Source organism: Delphinapterus leucas, chromosome 12, assembly GCF_059928025.1.
Source record: "Delphinapterus leucas isolate spDelLeu-1000000601 "Yukka" chromosome 12, BTC_Dleu_Yukka2, whole genome shotgun sequence".
Taxonomy (NCBI): Eukaryota; Metazoa; Chordata; class Mammalia; order Artiodactyla; family Monodontidae; genus Delphinapterus; species Delphinapterus leucas.
In genome coordinates this window covers 45,311,802-45,334,681 of record NC_143140.1, presented here as the reverse complement: position 1 = coordinate 45,334,681, position 22,880 = coordinate 45,311,802, and the positions used below count along the sequence as shown (strand labels likewise).

The 22,880-nt window shown below is 41.6% G+C and overlaps 2 protein-coding genes across 2 annotated transcripts in view; one reads left to right on the top strand and one right to left on the bottom strand.

The window, feature by feature from the left end:
- Nucleotides 1-21,806, bottom strand: part of SOBP (sine oculis binding protein homolog) — a 161,177-nt gene extending 139,371 nt beyond the window's left edge. The window contains exons 1-3 of the mRNA XM_022553636.3: nt 21,576-21,806; nt 7,935-8,073; nt 5,395-5,580 (exon numbers count right to left, since the gene is read on the bottom strand). Of these exons, the coding sequence (XP_022409344.1) occupies nt 5,395-5,580; nt 7,935-8,073; nt 21,576-21,671 (421 nt within the window). The 5' untranslated portion in view covers nt 21,672-21,806. The remainder of the gene's footprint in view (nt 1-5,394; nt 5,581-7,934; nt 8,074-21,575) is intronic.
- On the top strand, nt 21,611-22,507 carry LOC149747874 (uncharacterized). Its single transcript, XM_089921667.1, is given in 2 exon segments — nt 21,611-21,837; nt 21,840-22,507. Coding segments are annotated over 2 exon segments (804 nt in total). The 5' UTR covers nt 21,611-21,701.
- Nucleotides 22,508-22,880: the final 373 nt, after the last annotated feature.

Here is a 22,880-nt window from a genome sequence, read left to right as displayed (position 1 = left end):
CAGGAAATGGTCATTGTTTTCCAAGAAAGGCAAGACGCTCCTGCACAAAGGAAATCAAGCTGGTCTTAGAAGCTTAATCTCATGTCCCTCCACATAAACCTGTGTGTGCTGTGTGGATGGACCCTGCCTTTCACTTCACACACGCGAACATACTGGGGAATAAGAATAAGGTCACTTACCATTTGAGGTAAGAGACATTTTATTCAAAATTGCCATATAAATGCATCCAGAGAAGTATATTCCCTCCTTTTTTCACATTTCATTTTATTTTAAAGTATTCAGAGATTTAAAGGGATTCTGGACTTATAATAGGCAAGTTACAAGCCTCTGGAAAAACCTGACAAAAGACTCAGATCTAAAATATTGTTTCCTAGATACACAGTGTTTTCTGCAGCTGGGCTCAGTGAAACTTTCACTAGCAAAGTCTTTGCATTTCATCTTTACCTTATGAACAAAAAAAACCTGCACTAATTGTTTTACTGATTTTTTAAAGTCTTGGGAGCAAAATGTTGTTCATGGAGCAAGTCTAAGAGCAGGAGATAAAAAATCCTGGTTCAAGTCCCAGCTGGTTACTTTAACCAGAAGTAGGCAACCCAAGCTTGCCCAACCACTGCAGAGGGTTGATGTCTGCTCAGTGGAACTGGGTGCTACTACACTTGTAAAGCAATAAAGACCAATATGAGGTCTTTGTAAAAAAAAAACATGTATTTAAAATTCATTTTGAATGGCTTTGCTTCAATAGTCAAACTTGCGTGGGAGCAGAGCAGGCATAAGTATTCTGATGGAGATTCACTGTTGTACAGCTCTTCCAATCCATGCTGGAAGTCCTTTACTGGTACAACCCTCTCTGAATGAAGTCCCAAAGGATTGAACCCATATTAAAATCTCTAATATGAGAAGAATTACAGCAAGGTTACAATGTAATTAACCTGAGTTATCTTTCAAAACTCTTGCTGATATATATTCTGCCACTTCAGACTATGCTCACGCTGTGGTTTTTTAAATTAGCAAAGAAGGAGGTTTTCATATTCATTCTAACTGAAAGGATAAAGGAATGTTTGTGTAAAAAGAGAATGGGTTGATACTTTCTATTATTTTCTAATATTATTATCATTATATTCTTATAGTTTTTTTTAAAAATGGTGACTCTATATGGCAAAACCTTATTCTGTCCACTGCAGAAAAGTCCGTGATTCTTATTTAAAGATCATGGTGATTCCCTTCATTTGCTTGGAGGGAAAAGAAAAAAGTAAAAGCAGGGCTATTATTCTGTGTTTATAACAAGTCTATTACCATAGTAACGACTGTGATGTCACAAACCCTACACCAAGGGCCAGATTCTGTCTCTGAGCGGGGAAGGGTAGCTTAGCCTTGGAAATCGGATGAAATTGGATGCAAACATGTGCAGCAGAAGCAGGGTCAGTGCTTGTGGTAATCACCAAGGCGCAAGAAGTCCCCCTTCTCGGAAGAAAAAGGGTGCAGGAACAGAAAAGCAATCCCCCAGGCCCAGAAATAAGCTACCCCCACAGTTCTGTCTGCAGCTGTGCAAAAGGAGAGTGGAAATCCAAGCGAGTGTGGTATCACCGTGTTCCCGATCACGAGTATTCCACTGGGCCCACTGGCTGCCAAATGTGGATGGGATCCAGTGGTGAGCCTGCCCGAGCACAGGGAACACTCTCTGGAACTAGTGCCTGACCAGATGGAGCCTTCCGGTACCTCGAAGCAGGAGCAACTTGCTTCATGATGGCAAGACTTTAAAACCAAGCTGGGGGGTTACCACTGCTAGGTCATCCTGGTTCACAGAACCACAGATGCTTAGAGTTAGAGAACTCATCAAGTCTCCCCAAAGATGTGGACTTGAAAAAAATAACCTTTTGCAGGAACAAGCTGTATCCCCTGTCACTAAGGAATCTGAAGTAGCAGATTAATAAATACTCTTATTCTGATACAGTCTAGGGAAGTTTCGTATACATACGCTGACAAGGCAACTTTATATTAAAAAGAATATTGCATTAGGAGTCAGAAGACCTTAGTACTAGTCTTGACTCAAGTACTTAGAAGCCACCTGACCTTGAGAAAGCCATTTAACCTATTTGAGCTTCAGTTCTTTATTTAATGATATCTCAAATGCTATTTCCCAGGGTTATTGTAAAGATCAAATTAAATAAAATAATAAAATCTGAATGAGTTTCATAACTGTAAAGGGTTTAATACAAACATAAGGTATTATTAGCATTTTCACATAGCCGGCTTACAGTATAACAGGAATAATTTGAACGCTAATCGTTCTTTTCTTTCCAGGAATCCAGAGCATACATACAATCCTCTTCTTCCCTATCCCGAGAAGTAGACACTTGCATGATACAGTTAACTCTGAATTATTCAGGGGTTGATTACCAAGGGGCCTTTTGTTCCTAGCCATCGTATGACTTATTAGTTTCCCTCAGAAATGCCCCATTAACCTATATACAGCTAGACCATTGACAGAGTGTCCCTCAACTGGATTACCTTGAATAACAACTCTGGTCAAAGTTTTAGCAAAAGGAAAAACTGAAATGATTAACTAGATGGGAGTTTTTGGATAGTTTGTGGACTTTACACTTATCTATGGATAAATACTCACATCACTGTCACAGAGGCTATGGTCATGGTCAGACAGACTGAGACTAATCCAAACAAGATCCTAGCACTTTCCCAGTGAACAACAAAGTAGCCTGTACTATCTTCTGCATGTGCAACAGGAAGTTGAATATCAGTCATTCATTCATTTGTTCAACAAACACTGGTGGAGTACCTATTATGTGCCAGAGCTCACCACATACCCTGAAAACCCCACTATTTTCCTGCCCTGTCACTGTCCCTTCCTCACGATATTACACAGAGCACCTTGACAAATCTCATAGCCTGACTCTTAGAAACTCTATTCACCTTCCTGGTATCATGAGACTTTTGCCAATCTTACCCTAGTGCCAGGGTCAGCAAGCCATTGTCCCTAAGCCAAACCCTGCCTGCTGCCTTTTTTGTAAATAAAGATTTATTAGAACACAGCCATGCCCATTTGTTTATGTATTATCTATGGCTGCTTTTCTGCTACCACCGCAGAGTTCAGTAGTTGTGACAGAGACGGTAGAGCTCCAAAGCCTAAAATACTATCCGACCCTTTACAGAAAAAGTTTACTGACCCCTGCACTAGATAACATAACTAAATCAAAATTCATCTCTCCTGTAAGTTTCTGCTTAGAGAATAACAGAGTAAGCTCCTTGAAAGCAGAGAACCTTTGTGTATCTTTTTCTTGTCATATAGAACCCTGGAGTAGGATCGAGTCAAGGTTTAGAGAAGATACAGAAAATTAAACATGTCCTTCCCTACATTCTGTTTTCAACAGATGAGTGCCTTGGAGTTCCATGGAAGACAGCATAAAACCACTGGTGTTCAGTTACTCTGGCTTCTAAATCCTCAGAGTTCCTACATCTAAGACTTCCAAGGCTCAATTTTTGGCCTCTATCCTTTGCATATTTATTTCTTGATCTGATGTGGAATTAGAGTTAAATAGGAGCTGTGTGCTTGAATTCCACGTGGCTGGCTCAGCAGGAAACTCCAGGGCAGGTTTTTTGGCATGCCAAACTCATGTTAGCCTCAGCTATGCTAATTTCTAGAGCTGTTTGCTTTGCTCAAATAAATCTTAGAGGGGAATTTGCATTTGGATACACACTTTTTTTTTTGCACAAATTATGTGCATGATAACTCTGGGGCAGAATAAGGACTGAAAAAAAAAAAAGAACAAGAGGCATGGTGTTTACTGAATGGTTTTCATGTGGCAAGCACTATGCTGGTGCTTTACCTACATTTTCTCATCTCATGGCCACAACTATCCCATAAGGTGAAACTGTGATCCCCATTTTACAGATGTGGAAATCATATAACTTGTCTACACTCACAGAGCTGGTAAATGACAAAGCCTGGATCTGAACACAATCTGTCTGAATGTGAAGCCTGTGTTCTTTTCACTTAGTCACACTGTTTTATTGATACCCTCATCATCACCACCACTCACCTAAGCCCCTGGACATACCTTCAAACAATGAACCCTACATTTAACAAAATTAGTCACCCTTCTCTCCAGTTGTCCTATGCAAAATATGTGTTTGACCTTTAGGAGATAAATTTGGGTCCCTCTGCACCATAAAACAATCAACCAAAGAAGAACAGTGGCATTAGAAAGACAAACTTTATATGTTACACAAATTATGTTAGTATTTAGTGGACAAACACAATTACAAGTGATTTTGATAAGTAAATGGATTTTAATGACATATCTGAGGACCTCAGTATGAAAAGACACTTTTGCTGCTAAAATGTCATAGGCCAAGCAAAAGAATGTGCCCATACCATGAAGAAAAATGTTAGTAACACTTAGAAGATGGTACCAATATATCTATAATATAAGCCAAGGAATTTATATCTACAAATATCTTCATTATTTATGGAAACATAGCCAAACACCTATCTTCCTTAAAAAAAAATACAAGCATTAACTTTAGTGAGTTATGATAAGTACTGCTATCAAAACTCAGTATTTATCATTGTTCAATTCAACATACAGAAAAATAACCAGCGTAGCAATTAAGCGTTCTAGCATAATTCTGACATTTTACAGCAAGCCAGATACAATATTACTGAACTTCTTTCTCTGTGTGGAGCATAACTGTAACCTAGCTTGCAATAAGATTTTAAGACTGGCTTAATAAAACAACATCGTGCTCAGCCCATTGCCGTCTAGCTTAATACCCCGCCATCTAATTTTCTGGAAATATAAAAGAACTGATTACATTTTCATGCAAATGAAATTCAGATCTCCATTTTTTTAAGCTCTCAAAGAGCTTTGCACAAATTAAAAGGAACTCTGTATGAGATGGGTAACCTAGGTTGTTTCTTAAGTGGATTTACAAGAAGGCACGCTGGGGAACAAGCCTGCCACACACACTTTACAAATTGCCCCTTCCTTCGCAAAACCCACAGAGGAGACATGGTCCTCACTGCACCACCACCCAGCTCAACCATGGTTCCTTTTTTTCTTGCTAACCAGGCAGTATATATCTTATTTTTTTAATTAGTTCATGCTTTTTTTATTTTAAACAGATGATTTCAGAGAAGGAAAATAATTTTTTTATAGCCAGGGGTAGGAAAAATTTATCGTCAGTTGAAAGTTGACAGCCTAACTAGTAGTAGATTGGCCTAATAAAACAATAATGCACTAACATTTCTTAGCTGCAAAGTCCCTAAAACAGTCTTTTCCAAAATTAACTTAAGCATTTAATTACCATAGGACGGTAAAAACAATTAAAACAATTTTCTATCAATCATTATCACTGGAAACCCCAGTATTGACTTACCTGCCGGTGGCTTTATGAAAGGTGGAGGAATTAAAGGTACAATAATGGGCACATTGCCATGATCCTTTGACCCTGCAGGTGAGTCACTGAGTCCATTTCCTGTGGCAAGCCCTGAATAGCCTGTGCTTATATTGTATGGTGAAATAACACTGTCCTCAGGTAATTTTGGTTTTGGCAAAGAATTTTCTGTAAAAGAAGAAAATCACATTCAATATGACGAAAGGGCTTACAACCACATTTTCTCAAGTAAAATGGCTATGGAATAAAAATTTTGTCTTGCAAATCTTTAAACACTTTACCAGAACTCCACAGACCATCCTGGACCTTTTCAGTCGTGTTACCATAAATTTCCAAAGGGCTCCTTTATAATTTGCTCCACTATGATAGCTAACATCTCAACTGTGCTGCGGTGATGAATTTTAGCACTGTAAAAGCCCACAGAAAATTGAGAGGCAATTAACCCTTCCCATGTACAAAGTGACATACAGCAGACATCGCTCTCTGTCTGCCAGGGGAGAAGCTTAAAAAGTGCCCCTGTAGGGCTTCCCTGGTGGCGCAGTGATTGAGAGTCCGCCTGCCGATGCAGGGGACACGGGATCGTGCCCTGGTCCGGGAGGATCCCACATGCCGCGGAGCGGCTGGGCCCGGGAGCCATGGCCGCTAAGCCTGCGCGTCCGGAGTCTGTGCTCCGCAACAGGAGAGGCCACAACAGTGAGAGGCCCGCGTACCGCAAAAAAAAAAACAAAAAAAAAACAGTGCCCCTGTAGCACTGTAACCAGGTCCCACTGTATTGTAAACTTGAGTGATAATATAATCAAAAGAACCAATGAAGGGAAGAGATATGGGAACATATGTATAACTGATTCACTTTGTTATAAAGCAGAAACTAACACACCATTGTAAAGCAATTATACTTCAATAAAGATGTAAAAAAAAAAGAAGAAAAGAAAAAAAACGAACCAATGAGAAAGAAGCTGATGATTAGGAAAAAACTGTTGTTTCACAGGCTAGACCCATTAACCCATTAATACCCATTAAAAATTAACAAAAATGACCATAAAGAAAACTTATAATGATATGAACCTTGTGAATTTTATCCTAGCATGTGAATCATTAAAAACAACAACAGGGGCTTCCCTGGTGGCGCAGTGGTTGGGAGTCTGCCTGCTGATGCGGGGGACGCGGGTTCGTGCCCGGGTCCGGGAGGATCCCACATGCCGCGGAGCGGCTGGGCCCGTGGGCCATGGCTGCTGGGCCTGCGCATCCGGAGCCTGTGCTCCGTGATGGGAGAGGCCACAGCAGTGAGAGGCCCGCGTCCCGCAAAAAGAAAAAAAAAAACAACAACACTCAACTATAGAAAGCAACTTGTTCCCTCCAATAGCATATCCTGGCACTCTCTCCATGTTCCCCAGAGGCAAAGATTATTACCTAGACCAAGTGTTTAACGAGCTATTAGTTTACAGAATATAAACTCGACTTGCATTTTTCGTTTACAGTGAAATTGATGATACTATCTCTGTAACACGATGTGTACAATTTCATACCAAGCTTAACATAAAATTTGTCACATACGTTCAATTCCACATGCCTGCAGGACAGCTCATTTACATTTCATTGCTTGGCATATAAGAAGGAAAAGCACTATCTTAGAGACTGGAAATAAAATGCATGAACAGGTAGTTTATGCCAATAGATATTGAATGTAATGAAAATACTGATCAAATTGCCAATTATATCACACAATTAGTTTTAGTCACACTTTGTTAAAGTTCCCCAAATGGACTGCTTCTTCACATAATCCTTTTCTTTGACAAACAAACACTCAATCCCAATTTAGGTTCATAAATTCAGTGTGCAGATCAACACCCACCAATGATTCTAGGCTTCATGAAATATCAGGCACTGCTACCCACCAGCAGATTCAGTGTTATTTCAGCTCCACTAACCTTCTAATTTCTACTATTTGTCTGGGCTTTGATGATAATTCTTATGGAATTATATAGGACCCAACCTTCTACTACTCTCTTACTCTTCTTCTTAACCTAGCCAAGGCTGTGTGGATGAGGCAAGGGTGAAAACTTCAAACAGAAAACAGAAATAGGGCCTTCCTTTAGAATTCCCACCCAAAAGGGGGGGAGGAGAAATTATCAAACTAACCATGATTGTCTCTTACAGTCTGAAAATCTAAACCTAACATTTCACTTAACAGAAAGCACCAGTCCTTAACAATTGATAAATCGAAGGGTTCAGGAAACTAGAAATTAGCAAACACTGTCCCTTTCTATCAATTTGTGGGCAGGACCACAGCGCTTAGCTAGCCCTTGTCTAGCTAACTCTCCCATTGCTGGATGGAGATTAAGCTGTGTCTATTTTTGTTTTATGTTGTGCTCTTACATTCTGCAGAATTCTGCTTACGGGGATGTCCATTTAAATCAACCATTGGCATCATGAACAAAACGAGTCCCAGAGCAACTCAATTCCGGCAGGTTGAGATAGCCAATCCTTGTTTGCATGAAGGAAAGGACATTGAATATCATTACCTTTGAGAACAGAAATGTGCTGCCGGCTCTCTCCATCTGTAGGATAGTTTCTGAATTCAATATCTTCACCATCTTTCAATTCAACCTTATCGTACCCATACCAGCCAAGAAGTTCATTCATGGTGTTTTCTGCAAAGTTCTGAAAGAGAAGCATAGGCTACTTATGTATATAATCAATAACTATTTGAAAAGAACACATAAATCGAATTCTGTTTCCACTACCCATTTTCTGCCAGCCCCGCCCTACCTCCCTTAGAGTCACGTTTATTTTTCAAATCACGTTCAAAAACTGTCATGCGTTTAAATCTCAGGATGACGCATCCAATTATGACAGGCCTTCAGACATTTGCAATTTAAAGATAACAAGAGAAAAGGTATTTGTCAGTTTTGCTTAAGAATAGGAAGTCATATTTTGGCATATCCTTCTGCAAAGTCTATATCTTTCACAAATACAAAAATATTGAAAGGTAAAAGCACAAAAACAGCTAAGAAGAAATTTTGAAACTGAAAACAATCGACCATTTTGTGGCTCAGATTAATTTAAACTAGAATTGCTTTCTAATTTAGGTGTTGTTTCTTAACATGACTCTTATCTCAGATAAAGCAAAATCTCAGCAAAGAAATAATTTCTCAACTGTCAACCACTACCATCCAGAAAACTGAATAGTCTACAAGGGTTTCCCTTTTGTAACAGTATTCTTTAAACATTGAAGCATAATTTCCTTTACGAATTCCACTAGTGACAGATTCTTTCCCCATGAAATCAAAGGTCACTGTGATTGTCTTCTGACAAGTAACATAAAAGTACCAAATAACTTTAAGGTTACTAGCCAGCTCAGATTTTGGATAATGTATAAAAACACTTTATGAACTATAAATCAATATACAATCAGCCCTCCATATCTGCAGGTTCTGCATCTGCAGATTCAAGCAACCGCAGTTGGAAAATATTTGGAAAAAAATTCCAGAAAGCTCGAAAAAGCAAAACTTGACTTTGTCATGCAGGCAACTATTTACACAGCACGTGTATTGTGTTTACAACTATTTACCTGGCATTTACATTATATTAAGCATTATAAGTAATCTAGAGATGATTTAAAGTATACGGTAGGATGGGTGTAGGTTATATGAAAATACTACACCACTTTATATAAGGGACTTAAGCACTGCGGTTTTAGGGATTGTGGTGTGGGTGTGGGGTGTCCTGGAACCAATCCCTTGTGGATTTGGAGGGACAACTCTATAAAATATAAGGCATTATTATTGTTGTTATTATAGATATCAAGCTGTGGAAATAATGGGTAAATAATAGTTGGACAGAGTTAAAGCTTCTACTACCAGGTGACTATTTTTAATGAACTTAACAGCTGCTATATCTTAATGCCTGTGTGTGCCTTAAAGCATCTCTACCTGAGAAAGAGAGAGTAGAGAAGTGGTTACCCGGGACTGGCGGCAGCAGAAATGAGGAGATTGGTCAAAGGGTATAGTATAGCATGCTGTACAGTATGGTGATTATAGCTAATAACACTATCATGTACTTGAATGTTGCTGAGATAGTTGATCCTACATCTTTTCACTGCAAAAAAGAAATGGTAACTATATGACAGGATAGAGGTGGTAGCTAATGCTACGGGTAGTAGTCATTTTACAATATATAAATGTATCAAATCAATACATTGTACACCTTAAACTTGCACAATGTTTTGTGTCAATTATATCTCTTCTCAATAAAGCTGGAAAAATTTTAATAAAAAGAAGGATCCTATACTACAGAGTAAGATAATAAATGTTTGCTGAATTAATTTTTTTAAGGCATCTTTATCAGGCAAGGCAGGCTGAGCCTCCTAGACTGAGCTAGAAAAACTATATATTCTAACCTTCTCTGTGGCTCAAAGAACCTTTTCTCATTCTCCCTAGAAGTTGTCATTTCTGAATTACACTGGGATGTATAATTTATACCTGAAACAAGCACCCAGGCTAAACCAGCATGTGCACAGCCTCAACGTGTAAGTTCCATGTTCTCTTGAACTTCACTTTAGATTTCAGCAGGGGTTGCATAAAAAAAGAAAGGAGGGACTTCCCTGGTGGTCCAGTGGGTAAGACTCTGCGCTCCCAATCAGGGGGCCCGGGTTCGATCCCTGGCCAGGGAACTAGATCCTGCCTGCGTACTGCAACTTAAAAGTCCACATGCCGCAACTAAAAGATCCCACATGCCGCAAGGAAGATCCACATGCCGCAACTAAGACTCAGTGCAGCCAAAATAAATAAATTAAATAAATAATAAATAAGTAAAAAGAAACATTAAAAAAAAAAGGAAGGATATTACACTACATAAAAACAAACCTGGCATTTCAAACCACCCACAGGATGCTAGATTTTTTTTTTTTTTTTTTTTTTGCTTTAGTACCCACTTGAGCTCAGAGTTCCAAATGGGTCAATCTGTGATAGTATAATGCACAAGCAAGTTTTAAAAATCTAGCCAGATTGATTCTTACCATCCACAAGGCCAACAGCCAGCCACATCAAGCTTTACTGAGGCATTTATTCTATCTGATGGCTGGTCATGTCCACATTAAATAGACATTCTTTTCATGAATGCACGAAGATGATATGATCGATATGTATAATAAGCTCAGCAGCTTCTGGAATACCACCGAGGAGGATTCTGCTAAATGCTGCACTACTCAATCAAAAGAGATTGCTTTAATGAGGTGTCAGTCTCCCTCCCCTAACACCCAATTTCTTTCACTGAGCTGAGTGCCTGGACTGGAGAATGACAGCCCCTAAGCACACAAACCAAGGTCATCCATCAGGGGTCTGGCAGCAGAAATCTCCGAGGATAAGGATTACATCTTGCATCAAAAAAACAATTCCCAACAGTGCTAAAAGCCAAGTTCAAGCCATCCTACTGGTTTATATGCTGTTTGCCTCAATCTCTAAGAGAAATGTGCCCCAAAACCAGAAAATCTCTTGCATAGTAACTCCTGGCCACCATATCTAATTTTCTAGACCATTTGTATCTTGGGCACCTCTTTCTCTGGTTCTGTCTAACCTCTGAAGCGACACAAAAGCTACAGATGCATAATTCACGGAGCAACCTCCCAGCCAAGGATATAGATTTGTTTGTTTTAGTCCAGCTGCAAATCCGTTCAGCCTTTCAGAACCAATCCCAGGGATGGGATCCAGAAGTTTCAGACATTCGCGTAAATACTGAAACCTCAACTGGATTATTAACACAAAATTCATATTATTTGGGCATCTTAAGTGCATCACTTAGTTTACGGTTTGTCCTGAAAACTCAGAGGCTTCATGGAACAATCAATATGATCAATATGGAACTGATCTATTCCATTTTCGAGTTACTATAAATGTCAGTGAAAATAAACTCTAAAACATTCCCTTTCTTATCATTGAAAGTAAAAAGAAACATATTAATGTTTTGATATATGACTGGAAAAGCAGAAAACAAAAGCTTTATAGAGCCTTGAGCCATAACTCTCAAACTTTTCATAAAAAGTAGAACAAGATCAAAGAAAAAGAAACACCAAACTACAAGAATAGGTATCACCTCTGTCTTATATACTATTGCATTAAGAAATCAAAGAACCCCAAGGAATAAATAATTTTTAATTTCTAGTTAGAACTTGATGCTAGACATCATATGGGCTCGTTATGGTGCTAAACCAAAGGAAATGAAATGGATTTTTGCAGTTACCATCCAAGAAACATAATATATTCTAGGAGAAGTGAATTTAATGTTTATGGTCCATAAGGGTTTTCAAGTTTTTCTACCAGAAAATTAAGGTGATAAGAGTTAAAGTGCAGAGAGACTTTTGAGGTAAGGCTGTTTGATAATAGGACAAACCACTGTACTAAGAGAAGTTGTAAAATTTGCTTCCCCCAAAATCTTCACCCAGAATTTCTCCTGGAGACTTAGAGCAGGAAACTCAAGTAGAATCTCTTAAAGGCCCTTCTAGCTCTAAGGTCCTGTGAAATCAAAGAATTTCTCCTTATACAAGAAATAAATTGCCTTTTGCAAAGAAGTATCATAATTACAGTGATCACACAGCATAAATTTTACTGAACAGCCACTATCTCAAATATTTTATCATTGTTCCCATAAACCATCAAAATGTGCCAGAATTTCAATATTCTGGCATCCAAAGCACATTTTGCAGACTGCCTCTCACCCTTGGAAGTGGCACAAAAATCCTCCCTCATACCATGTGGTCCAATTTGGGTTTGGAAAATAGGTCACTATAATTACAATGATAATGTCTAACACTCTTATAGCACTTTACAGTGTTTCCACATCCTTTAACTCTCTTGTTCCTTTCAATTACCCTGTGAGTTAGGTATTTGATTTCCACAGTAAACTTCTGGTGAACCTCTGTGACATCCTCATTTTACGACAGAAAATTGGAGCATACAGAAGGTAAATGACAGGCATGAGAGATCACCTAGTAGAGTCAGAACAAAAATCCAGATCTTCGGATCCTTATACCAGGACTCTTTCTATTAAAAATTCCGTACAGTCCAATGTGTCAGCAACTCCAAAGGAGCTGCCTCCTTGGACCAACAACAGTATTGCAAAGAAATCATATCACCGATGTCAATGTCGCATACAAAGAGCTTTTCAACCAGGACATATCTACCTAGGCTAAAACTTTGCTTGTTTTGCGACTTGATCATTGACCTCTACTCTCCTTAATTGTCTTTATTGTTGGGATAGGGGGGTCTTAAAATTCATAATCAAAATTTAATCTTCTCATTTGACAATTTTTTGACATCACATCTGACTCTAATGGCTTTGCACTTTTAATACTATACCTCCATACCCCTTCCTCTCCCTTTCCAATTCCCCTCTCTCACCTCCAGGGTTCCTAAAGAAAGAAGAAAAGCCTAACCTTTAATCTGAAAGCATGATCTTTTCCTAGAATTTAAAAAAAAAAAGGTCACAGAAAGATAGTGGAAAGACAGGAAACTTAACTATTTCCCCACTCCTCTGAGTTCTTGGCAAAGTTTATTTTTACTGGAATTTAATTCCCAGGACATTCATTAGACACTCTCCTTATTCAACTAGAAATACTGTATGCATGTCAAAGTTCACTCTAAATGGTTTTTAACTGAACATTTTACCAGGTAAATAATAATGACTTGACTTCAAGTCATTTTGAAAATCACAGTAATTATAAAGCCTCAAAATACTCTGAAATGCAAGTACTTCAAGGTCTTCAAAAAGAACTAATGATTTTATTCTGAAAACACCGAAGTTTAAAATATAGGGTAGGTGCCACCAATTTCTCTTATCTCAGGCCTTGCATAACTGAACGTCAGATGTGTTTTCAACTTGGTGTCCTACCCAAGAAAGTAGAAAGTTTTCAGAGAGCTCCCAATCATTCATTCAGATGAGGGGAAAGCCACGTCCTCCCTCTTCCCACAACCATAATTCCCATTTCCACTCCAAGTCCTACATCCCTCTACAGTGCTAGTAAAATATGTCATCTATCCCAACGAAACACACTATAAGTTACTTGAGGGCAGAAACCCTTTATTTCATTTTATGTCCCATCTAGCACAATGCCTAGCACTTAGAATCTAATCAATAAATGTGCTAACACATTTGGATACATCCATAAATATTTTTTAAATATGTAAATACAGAAAAATTATCAAACAAAATTCAGGACAGCTGATTCTAAAAATAAATATGTGAAAGCTTAAAAAATTATAATATCCAGGGCTTCCCTGGTGGCGCAGTGGTTGAGAGTCCGCCTGCCGATGCAGGGGACACGGGTTCGTGCCCCGGTCCGGGAAGATCCCACATGACGCGGAGCGGCTGGGCCTGCGAGCCATGGCCGCTGAGCCTGCGCATCCGGAGCCTGTGCTCCGCAACCAGAGAAGCCACAACAGTGAGAGGCCCGCGTACCACACAAAAAAATAAATAAATAAAATTATAATATCCAATGTTAATGAGCACTCTCAGACTTTTTTTTTTTGATGTGGACCATTCTTAAAGTCTCTATTGAAATTGTTACAATATTGCTTCCGTTTTATGTTTTGGTTTTTTGGCTTCGAGGCATATGGGATCCTAGCTCCCTGACCAGGGATCGGATCCGCATCCCTTGCATTGGAAGGCAAAATCCTAACCACTGGACCTCCAGAGAAGTCCCACCCCCAGACTATTGGGAATTCAAGTTAATTCAACTTTTAGAAAAGGTAACTTGACTCTCTGCAATAAAAGCTTAAAATTTTACATACCCTTTGATTCAGCAATTTTATTTAGTTATAGTAGGGACTATTCTAAGGAAATAGATGCAAAAATATGAATGTTCAGGAATGTTTATCTCAGTGTTGCTTTCTTAGAAACAAACTATATGTCAAACAATCGGAATTCAGTTAAATAAATTATAGACTAGTCATGAAATTACAGAAATGGAATACTATTTTGCCACTAAATATATGCTGTGGATAAATTTTTACTGCCATGAAAAGTTATTAACAATATGTTAAGTTTTAAATGGAAGGTCAGTAGTTTTTTGTTTTTTGTTTTTGTTTTCTTAAAAAACATTCATCATACATAGAAAAGGACATGAAAAGACATACATCAAAATGTTGATGGTAAGGGTGTCTGGGTGGGAAAATTACAGGCTTTGTTTTTCTTTTTGCTTATTTATATTGCTTATTCTACTATTTATATCATGTCCATGTATTATTTTTATAAAAATCAAAAAATAGTTTTAATTAACACAGTCTTCTCACAGACAACCATGTCAGTCATATTCACAGTCCTAATAACAGTAAAAAGGATCTGCCAGTTACATTACTTAACTTCAAAACATTCTTACACACATTATCCAAGAAAGTGGAGCATATGAGAAATACTTTCAAAGGAAAAGGAAACCCCCAATCCTGAACAATTTACAAGGTGGGGAAAAAAAATGCTGGTATCTCTGCCAGTTAAGGTTATGAATAATAGAATGATGGTTATTTTTGGAAAATATTTTATCTCCCTTTTCACCTCCATGGGTTCTGACTGACTTCTGAGGTAGATTTCTATTAAGCATCACTGGGTTCACTAATTAAGATTTTTAAAGGGCTGAGGGGATGAAGCTGTAGAAGAAAAGCAGTTCCTTTTGTAGAAAGTAGGAATTAAACTTGATTAGAAATCAATTTCTACCTCTACCTATCCCCAGGTCTGAAAGTTAAAAGAATTATAATATCCAGTGTTAATGAGCACTCTCAGACTACTGGGAATTCAAGTTGATTTGACTTGAAGTCATCTCTCTTAACACAGACCTAATGGATCGGTTTTATTTTAAGGTTCTACCAAGAAGCAGGCAACATTTAAACAGTGAAAAAGAACTGTGGGAAGAGCCCTTTACAGACTACAAAGTACTTCCATGCTCATGATCCTACTGGGTCTGATGGTATCCTAAGGATAAGCCGCTCCCACAGACATCCCATTTGAGGGTCATCCACATGCATGTTATGTTAAGAGCAGCCAGATTCATACTCTTGGTGCAGACTTTACCCATTGAGCCTTGCTGTTTGTATCTGAACTGCATACAGATTTTTGGCCTGAAATCCTTTTAAGAAGGTCACTGAGCTCCATCTGGGTCATTTTGCAGCATTGTTCTCAGCCACAACACAATGATTAGCACACAGTTCTAAGGGCAGAGGACACATCAAAACACTAAAATCCAGCTCCGACCTGGAGCAGGCCTGAAGAGAAAGTCTTGTTCTCTTATTGACACAGTCTGAATTAGATGGGTGTATTATTGTCACATGAAACCAAGACTGTGTGTTTCTACATATAAAAATCTATGTTGCTTTATTGTCTTGTTGTGACACAGAACAGACAATTATGTCCCCATGTTTTAATCTGTGGCCAGGACATCAAATGTCCTAAAAAGGTCAAAGAAATGTGTGAAATTGTGGAGCCCAGCCCTGGGGCTAACACTGTAGCAGGCATGGCAGGTGTGCAGCTGTGTGCAGCTGTGTCCTATCACAGCTGCAGCACTGGCCTTAAAATCACCAAGTCTTGTTACATTGTTTTCCTGTCCATGCCAAAAGCCACTGGCCTTAAAGCAGGACAGAGTTCCACAACCCTTTAGTTATATAAGAGATATTAACACCCATCAGTCTACAGATTCTAAAATATACATTCAGCAAATCTCACCCAGCACAGGCTTTCATGTCTGTTTACATGTTTCAATTGGCACCATCAAAAACAAAGTTGTTTTTTTTTTTTCATTCTACCCTGGAATATCCCTTCTCTTTTAGCAAAATATTCAATAATCTTATTAGCTTGAGTACAAGTATGGCTGACTTCCCATTCCGCAAGAGGAAGTTTTAGACTTCAGAGATTTTTAAATGATCCACCTTCTACTACTTCTAATAATTTTTTCAAAAAAATAAAAAGTATAAAGACTCGATAAAAAGAACACTTCCTTAGAAGATGCAAGAAGTCTGGTCACCCTTGCAAGACACCTCTATTTCCCTGGAACTCTCCTTTTTCAGACAGTCACTTGTATTCACTGATATTTGCCTTTTTTGAGGCCCTGTTTTTGACTTTCATTTAAACACTCTGTTACCTCTTGGTTTCTATGAGTCTGTCTTTCACACAAGGAGAGTAGGGCTTGGCTTCTCAGAGCAGTGCTTGGCAAGCACAGAGGCAGGAAACGCAGAAGGGAATGAGTCTGTCAGACTCATTTTCTTCTAGTTCAAATGTTTATTTCAGATTCGGGAGGAAGTGGAGTGGTTCCTTTCCATTTCCTCCTCTCTGGAACCTGTGAATTGTGTAAGGCTTAGAGAGTCTCACTCTACCACACACTATCCTCACCAGTTCACAGATGGAGAAAGAGACTCTTTTCAGAAAACTCCTGGTTTGAACAGAGCAGAATTCATAGCTCTCTGTGCCCTCCCAGGACCTTCTCTTATGGTTTGAGACTAGAGCCTTGAGCAGGACAACCGAGAGCAACACAGAGGACAGGGCTGGTGGGCTCGGGAATATCCTACACCAGCTCCCAAGGGGCAAGCACCATGCTCCGACTGACAATAGTTCCCAGCCCTGCCACGTGGCACACCTTAGACCACTGCTCAGCCAGGGAGGTCTGACATAATTTGTGAATGCCACAGTGAGATCTGGTCCCAAGCCCACTTTCTAGGTTCCTGAGACTCACTGTTTCTGACATCAGGATGGAGTTTCAGGAGCAAAACTTAAAATATACCTGTTTTAGTAATGAACTGATTTCAACCTTAAACATGCTGACTTTCCAATCCACACTCTGATATCTCTATTTTATTTTATTTTATGGCAAGCTATTTAAATCACTGCACTCATCAGCTCAGCTCTGCAACTTGCTTTATTGTCTATGCAATTGACACAGGTCATTTTTAATGCCAAACGGAGACCATCAGAAACTAAACTAGAAAATCTTATGGTGAGTTTACTACTAAACTCTAACAGATGTGCCTGACTCTAACTGTAGGCATTAGGACTGAAGCATAATTTTAGGTACAAATTACTTACTAAGAATATTTATAGACAGAGAAATTCAGCAAAGACCCTAAGACATTTAACACAGATTATCCTGTAGTTGAGCAATTGATAAGGAAGCCAAACATTGTAAATGCATTAATTATGGTTTGTTTAGGAAAGTTTCCAGGGCAGAGTGCTTGATCTAATCACAATGGTTTTGTCAAAGAGTTTTAAAAGATGAAAATCTGACTCATTATCTCTACTCATAGTCTACTTTTTTTTGAATTGTATTACTGTTTGGTAATCACTAACCATGTTTACCAAGATCTATGCACATAAAATACATACCCTTAAGTGCAACTATATTTACACTTACTCATATATTTACATTTGCACATCCAATATTACATCTAGCTTTTATGTTATGTTCTGGATGAACACCTGAAACTAACTAACACTTCCATATACCAGAATTCCCTCCTAAGAGCCATTTATTATGATACATGTGAGCTAACAATATATTGAAGGCATATTACAGTAGATACAATCACAATATTCGCTTTAGAAACCGAAAGTAGTCAAAATATAAATTGAATTGCCATCTGATTTTTTAAAATCCTCTCTACTGGTCACTAACTAAATAGGGCAGACTGACTGTAAGTACAGTAAAGCAATAAGTCTTTTTAATTAAGAAAAACCAGGATGAAGTGGGGGGGGGAAGGAAACATAAAGAAACATTGTAAAGGTCATAATGAGACAAACATTTCTACTTGAAGATATTTTCACTAAAGGACATTAAAGGCAAGCTATGCCAAGTCATGTACTTTTCACACACAAAACTATATTGTATCAAATTTAAATTTGTTACAAGTGCTTTGTACATTAAACCAGTGATAACGAAAATGTAACTCAATATCTGATCTAGTGAAACAGCAACCAACATTAGCTCCCAGCCACATGAAGACAATCTCCAATGCCATTACTGGTGTCAGCTAAACCTCTGCCAGTGTGTCTTCTCTGTCCATTTTTAAATAAATTTGTGACTATCTCAATTAGGAAATCTTGAAGGAAGTCTCTATGATGAGGCAATTTTGTTGCTCATTCTCAGCTCCCTGCATTTGCTGTACTTAAAATAGATGCTTATACCAATGTCCTTTCTATTACCCGAAGGAGAAAAAAAATCACATACACACCAGTCCTTTTTCTTTCAGCTCGCAGAGAAGCAACTTGATCCAACCAGTGTTGAAACCTGAGTAGGTCACTGTACACCACGATAAAATTCCCTAATCCCTGAGCCAACTCTCCCTAAGGGGGGGCCTCCTCCGGATCCTCCACTTCCCAGGCTGACTTTTGCATTCGCTCTCTCCTCTTTCCCCCTTTCATTTCCCCTACCTTCAAGCCTTGATATGTGATCCACGGTGGGGCTCAGGTTTCCGTTTTTACAGCTTAGGCCGTGCTAGCTGTATACATTCCTTTCTTTCTGCCGGGCTGTGATTACTTACCAGGGCTTAGTTTACACTGGTCCAGATGAAAGCCGTTCAGATGAAGGCAAACACAGCCAGGCAGCTCCAACGGCACCGATATGAAGCTGCACAAGGCCACATTGTGTTCTCGGTGACATTTTGTTGCACATATTTTTATGCAGGGCAACCAACTTGTTAGGTTACTCTACACTTTAGGTTTGGGGAGATGGAGGGGTAATAATACCATGAGGTTCAGGGAGGGGTTTTATCGATGTGGTTATTAACATTAAAAGCAGAAAAATCTTCATGAGTTCAAAATAACCCTTCCAGCTTTTGACTTTGAGAAATCACTTTTAAAATGAGGACTTTTGGTGCTATTAAATTAGAAGAATGCATACCGAACAATTCCACTAGAAATGGGATTTCATGACTCACTGGCATGATGTGCATTGACACGACTGAAGATTCTGACCCAGTGTCTCTTACACATTGTTCCGAACTAGGGAGAAAATACTGATCCTTCAGGCAATTGAATTATTTGCTGTGTAAAACTTCTTATTTAATGCTACTCTGTACTGAAATGATAAGGATTAAAACTTCAAATAGTAGGTGGTGACTTGGAAGAAAAATAACATTTTAAAAAGAGGAAATTCCGTGCACGAACGTTAATTCCATACTTAGTCCTGCAGCATTGGCTAAAAATTGTGTAATTTTTCCCCTTCACACAATGTTGTTTTTGTTTCTTCCTCACCAGTTCAGACAAACATCTGTTATACTGTAGAAGGACAACTATCTCCCAAACCACGGAGTGCTCCCACAGCCAAAGTCAACAACGTGAGCCCCAAGCATCGAGCACAGTCAGCCTTTATATCCAGCCGGGATAACATTTCACATGTTTTGATTAAAATTAGCTAATTTGTAATTCTAGAACCTATGAAACTTAAAAGCTGCCATCCATATAGATCACATTAGACAGTGTTTTAAAGGGCCAGTGCACACTGTGACTTCTTAGTGGCTTTACCTCTTTCCTCTTCCTCCACTCCCAATTTAAAATGAAATGGAAAAGTAATCTGGAAATGCAGGACAGGAGGGAAAGGCGAGTGAGGAAGGATGGTTATTGTAAACTGTTTGAATTCCATCCCCATGGGAAGACAACTCCTGCTGGTCTCTTTTTGAAAACTGTCTATCAATGGAATCAATGGAGGTTTCCATCACAAGGAATGGCACTGATTTCCAAGGCAAATCTTCCTTAACTCTCCTTGGACTGATGCTGCACCTCATGCTTCCAGGCACTAAATTCGTCACCCAGAAATAAAAACCCTTATTCCAAAATGCAGATTGCTACAAACATTTTCTGGAAGAAAGGAACGCTAAGCATAGGCACCTAGGTACAGATATAGGATGTATTATCCGTGTGCCCCTTTCTAAACATGGGCTTCATTCAAGGCACTCTCTAGAATATGCTTGTTCTAATCAAGACAACGTCAAACCGCAATAAATTTTACTTAGTTGCTTGCCATCTTCATCGTTTGTCTTTTAAATAGCAACTTAACCAACCTGACCAAGTCAGTGGGCAGTGTTAAGGATTCTATGCAGAAGATGGGGAACACCAAGACGGCTGCAGAATGAAAACTAAAGTCCCCCCTGAAATCTGCTACTTGTTTGTAACTCACAGAAAGACAATAAATACAAATAAAACAATTTTTTAAAAAAATCAAGAGAGACTCGTGAAATCAACACAAAACAAAACCCTCACTGGGCAAAAGCTGCAACTTCATGGAAAATAAGTGGGGGGGGGAACGAGGGGGGTCCGGAGCCGAGCGGTGCTCTTGTGCAATCACTCCAACGCGAACAGCTGGAGCGCCAGGCTGCTGCGCTCGCCACCTCTGGAGCACCGCTGGCCTGGCGGGGAGCCCGGCCTCGCCGACAGGACTCCGGGCTGGCCTTTCCGAACAATGGGCAGGCGCTCTGCGAAGGCGGCCCCTCAGACAGCTATCTTGCACCGGGGTTTGCCCGGGTCTGCTTAACTGGGAAGTGGAGCATGCAAAGACGAGCGGGAGGCGGAGGCAGTCGAGTGAGAGGAGCGAGCAGCTGCGTGCGAAGCGAGCCGGCCGTCAAAACGGTACCCAGACCCGCGCCGCTCGGGCCACAACTCGCCCCGGCACTGACAGCCCCTTTTACACCGTCGCCGCTGGCTTCTAGTCGGGAAGCGGGATCGAGGAACGGGGAGATGAACTGGGGAGAGGGGTGGGATCCAGCGCTCCCCGGCTGCTCCGGCCCGACGGCTCTTAACTTTGGAGGGATCCCGGGGATGGCTCCCGAGGAAGGCTCCCGAGGAAAAGGAAAAAACTACCCCACCGACTAGGAAAGCCCCTTCACCATACCCACCCGCCACTTGGGCTCCCAGTCCCCTCCCTCTGAAACGCGCCTGTTACCAACCTGGGGTTTATAAGGTTAAATAGTATGTGGTTTCCCGGCCGCCCCTCCACCCCCATCAAATCTGAGGAAGGCAAATCTCGGGGATGCAGCCCGAGAGTTGGCCTCGGTTTGCACCTGGAGGAGGAGCTGAGGCGTTCTGGGCATCCTACAGAAACTGACAAGCGCTCCCCTGTACCCTCCGAATCTATACAACGGCCCAAAGGGAGCAGGCGGAAGAAAGAGCTCAGGCTCTCTGGCCCCGAAGTCCAAAAATACCTTCATTTCCTCATTGATCTCCCTTTTCACTGGGTGAGCCGGTTTCCTGCTTCTTTTATTTTCCGGAGGTCTCCCTTCTTTCTCCATTTCTGCCATGTTTTTGTGTCTGGTTTCTGTGGAGATGAAATGGCTGCTGCCGCCGCCGGCGGTGGTGGCGGCGGCGGTGGTGGAGGTGGTGCTGATGGTGGCAAGGCTGGCGGAGGTAGCGGTGCTGGCGGGGCTGGGGCTGGGGCTGGGGCTAGGCGGGGGGGAGGGAAGGCGGGCACCGGAGAAGCGGGGTCTCTTCTAGCGGCGGAGAACGTCAGTGGCTGTCAGAGGGAAAGGTAGCTCGAGGAGTCTCGGGGATGCCGCCGCCGCCGCCGCTCCTGCTCCCGCTGCCGCCGCCGCCGCCGCCGCCAACGCCGCCAACGCCGCCGCTGCCCCTGCCGCCGCCGCTGCTTCTGCCGCTCCCGCCGCCGTCGCCGCCGCCGCCAGGCTGCATCCTCGGTGCCCCGTGGAGTCGTCAGCCATCTTCCGTCGCTCTGTCCGTCTGCATGGGCGAGGGGAACGTGGGCCGGGCGCGGAGAGAGCGGCTCTGGGCGTGCGTGCGTGGATGTGTGTGTGTGTGTGTGTGTGCGCGCCCAGGAGAGCGCGCCAGCCCAAGCGCCCAGCGCCTCCCGCTAGCCGAGCCGGGGGCGGGCCGGGGGCCGGCGCCGGGAGGAGGGGGCGGGCGGGGGAAGGGTGGGGGGGCTAGGACAGCCCCCAGCTCCCGAGCGGGCGTGGCTTCCACCGTCACTGTAGACGCCGATGCTGCGCGGCTCCGGGGGCTGCTCGCGGCCGTTGGCTCATCCGCGGCGGGCACCGGCGGGACGCGGAGCCCCTCACGCCCGCTACCTCGGTACGACGCCTCCCCGGGCCCTCACCGACTCCGGCCGTCCCCCTTAGCTCCGTGATGAAGGCCCGGGTGGGCTCGGAGTTGGGTTTTGAGCCCGAACTAGAAGCTGCTGAGGAAAAATGAATGTGGTTGAGGGGAGGAGGTTGGGCGGTGGGAGGGCGCGGGGACCCGAGGTCGCGTTGCTAGAGGTCTGCTTTCCTCCCCCCCGAAGAAGGCAGACTGAGCTCGCCCCCTCCGGATGGCAGCGCCGGGGTCTCGGAAGAAGGAAACCACAGTCCCGACCTCCCCACCGCTGCCAGGACAGTGTCCCCTTCTGGGGGCCACCTCCGGGCTCGTGAGGCTGGAGGCCCCTTGGAGAGACCCCCGCGCCCTGCTCGGCTGGTCCCCAATGCGACGCGGGCTACGTACGACTGCGCTTGCTAGAAGGCTTT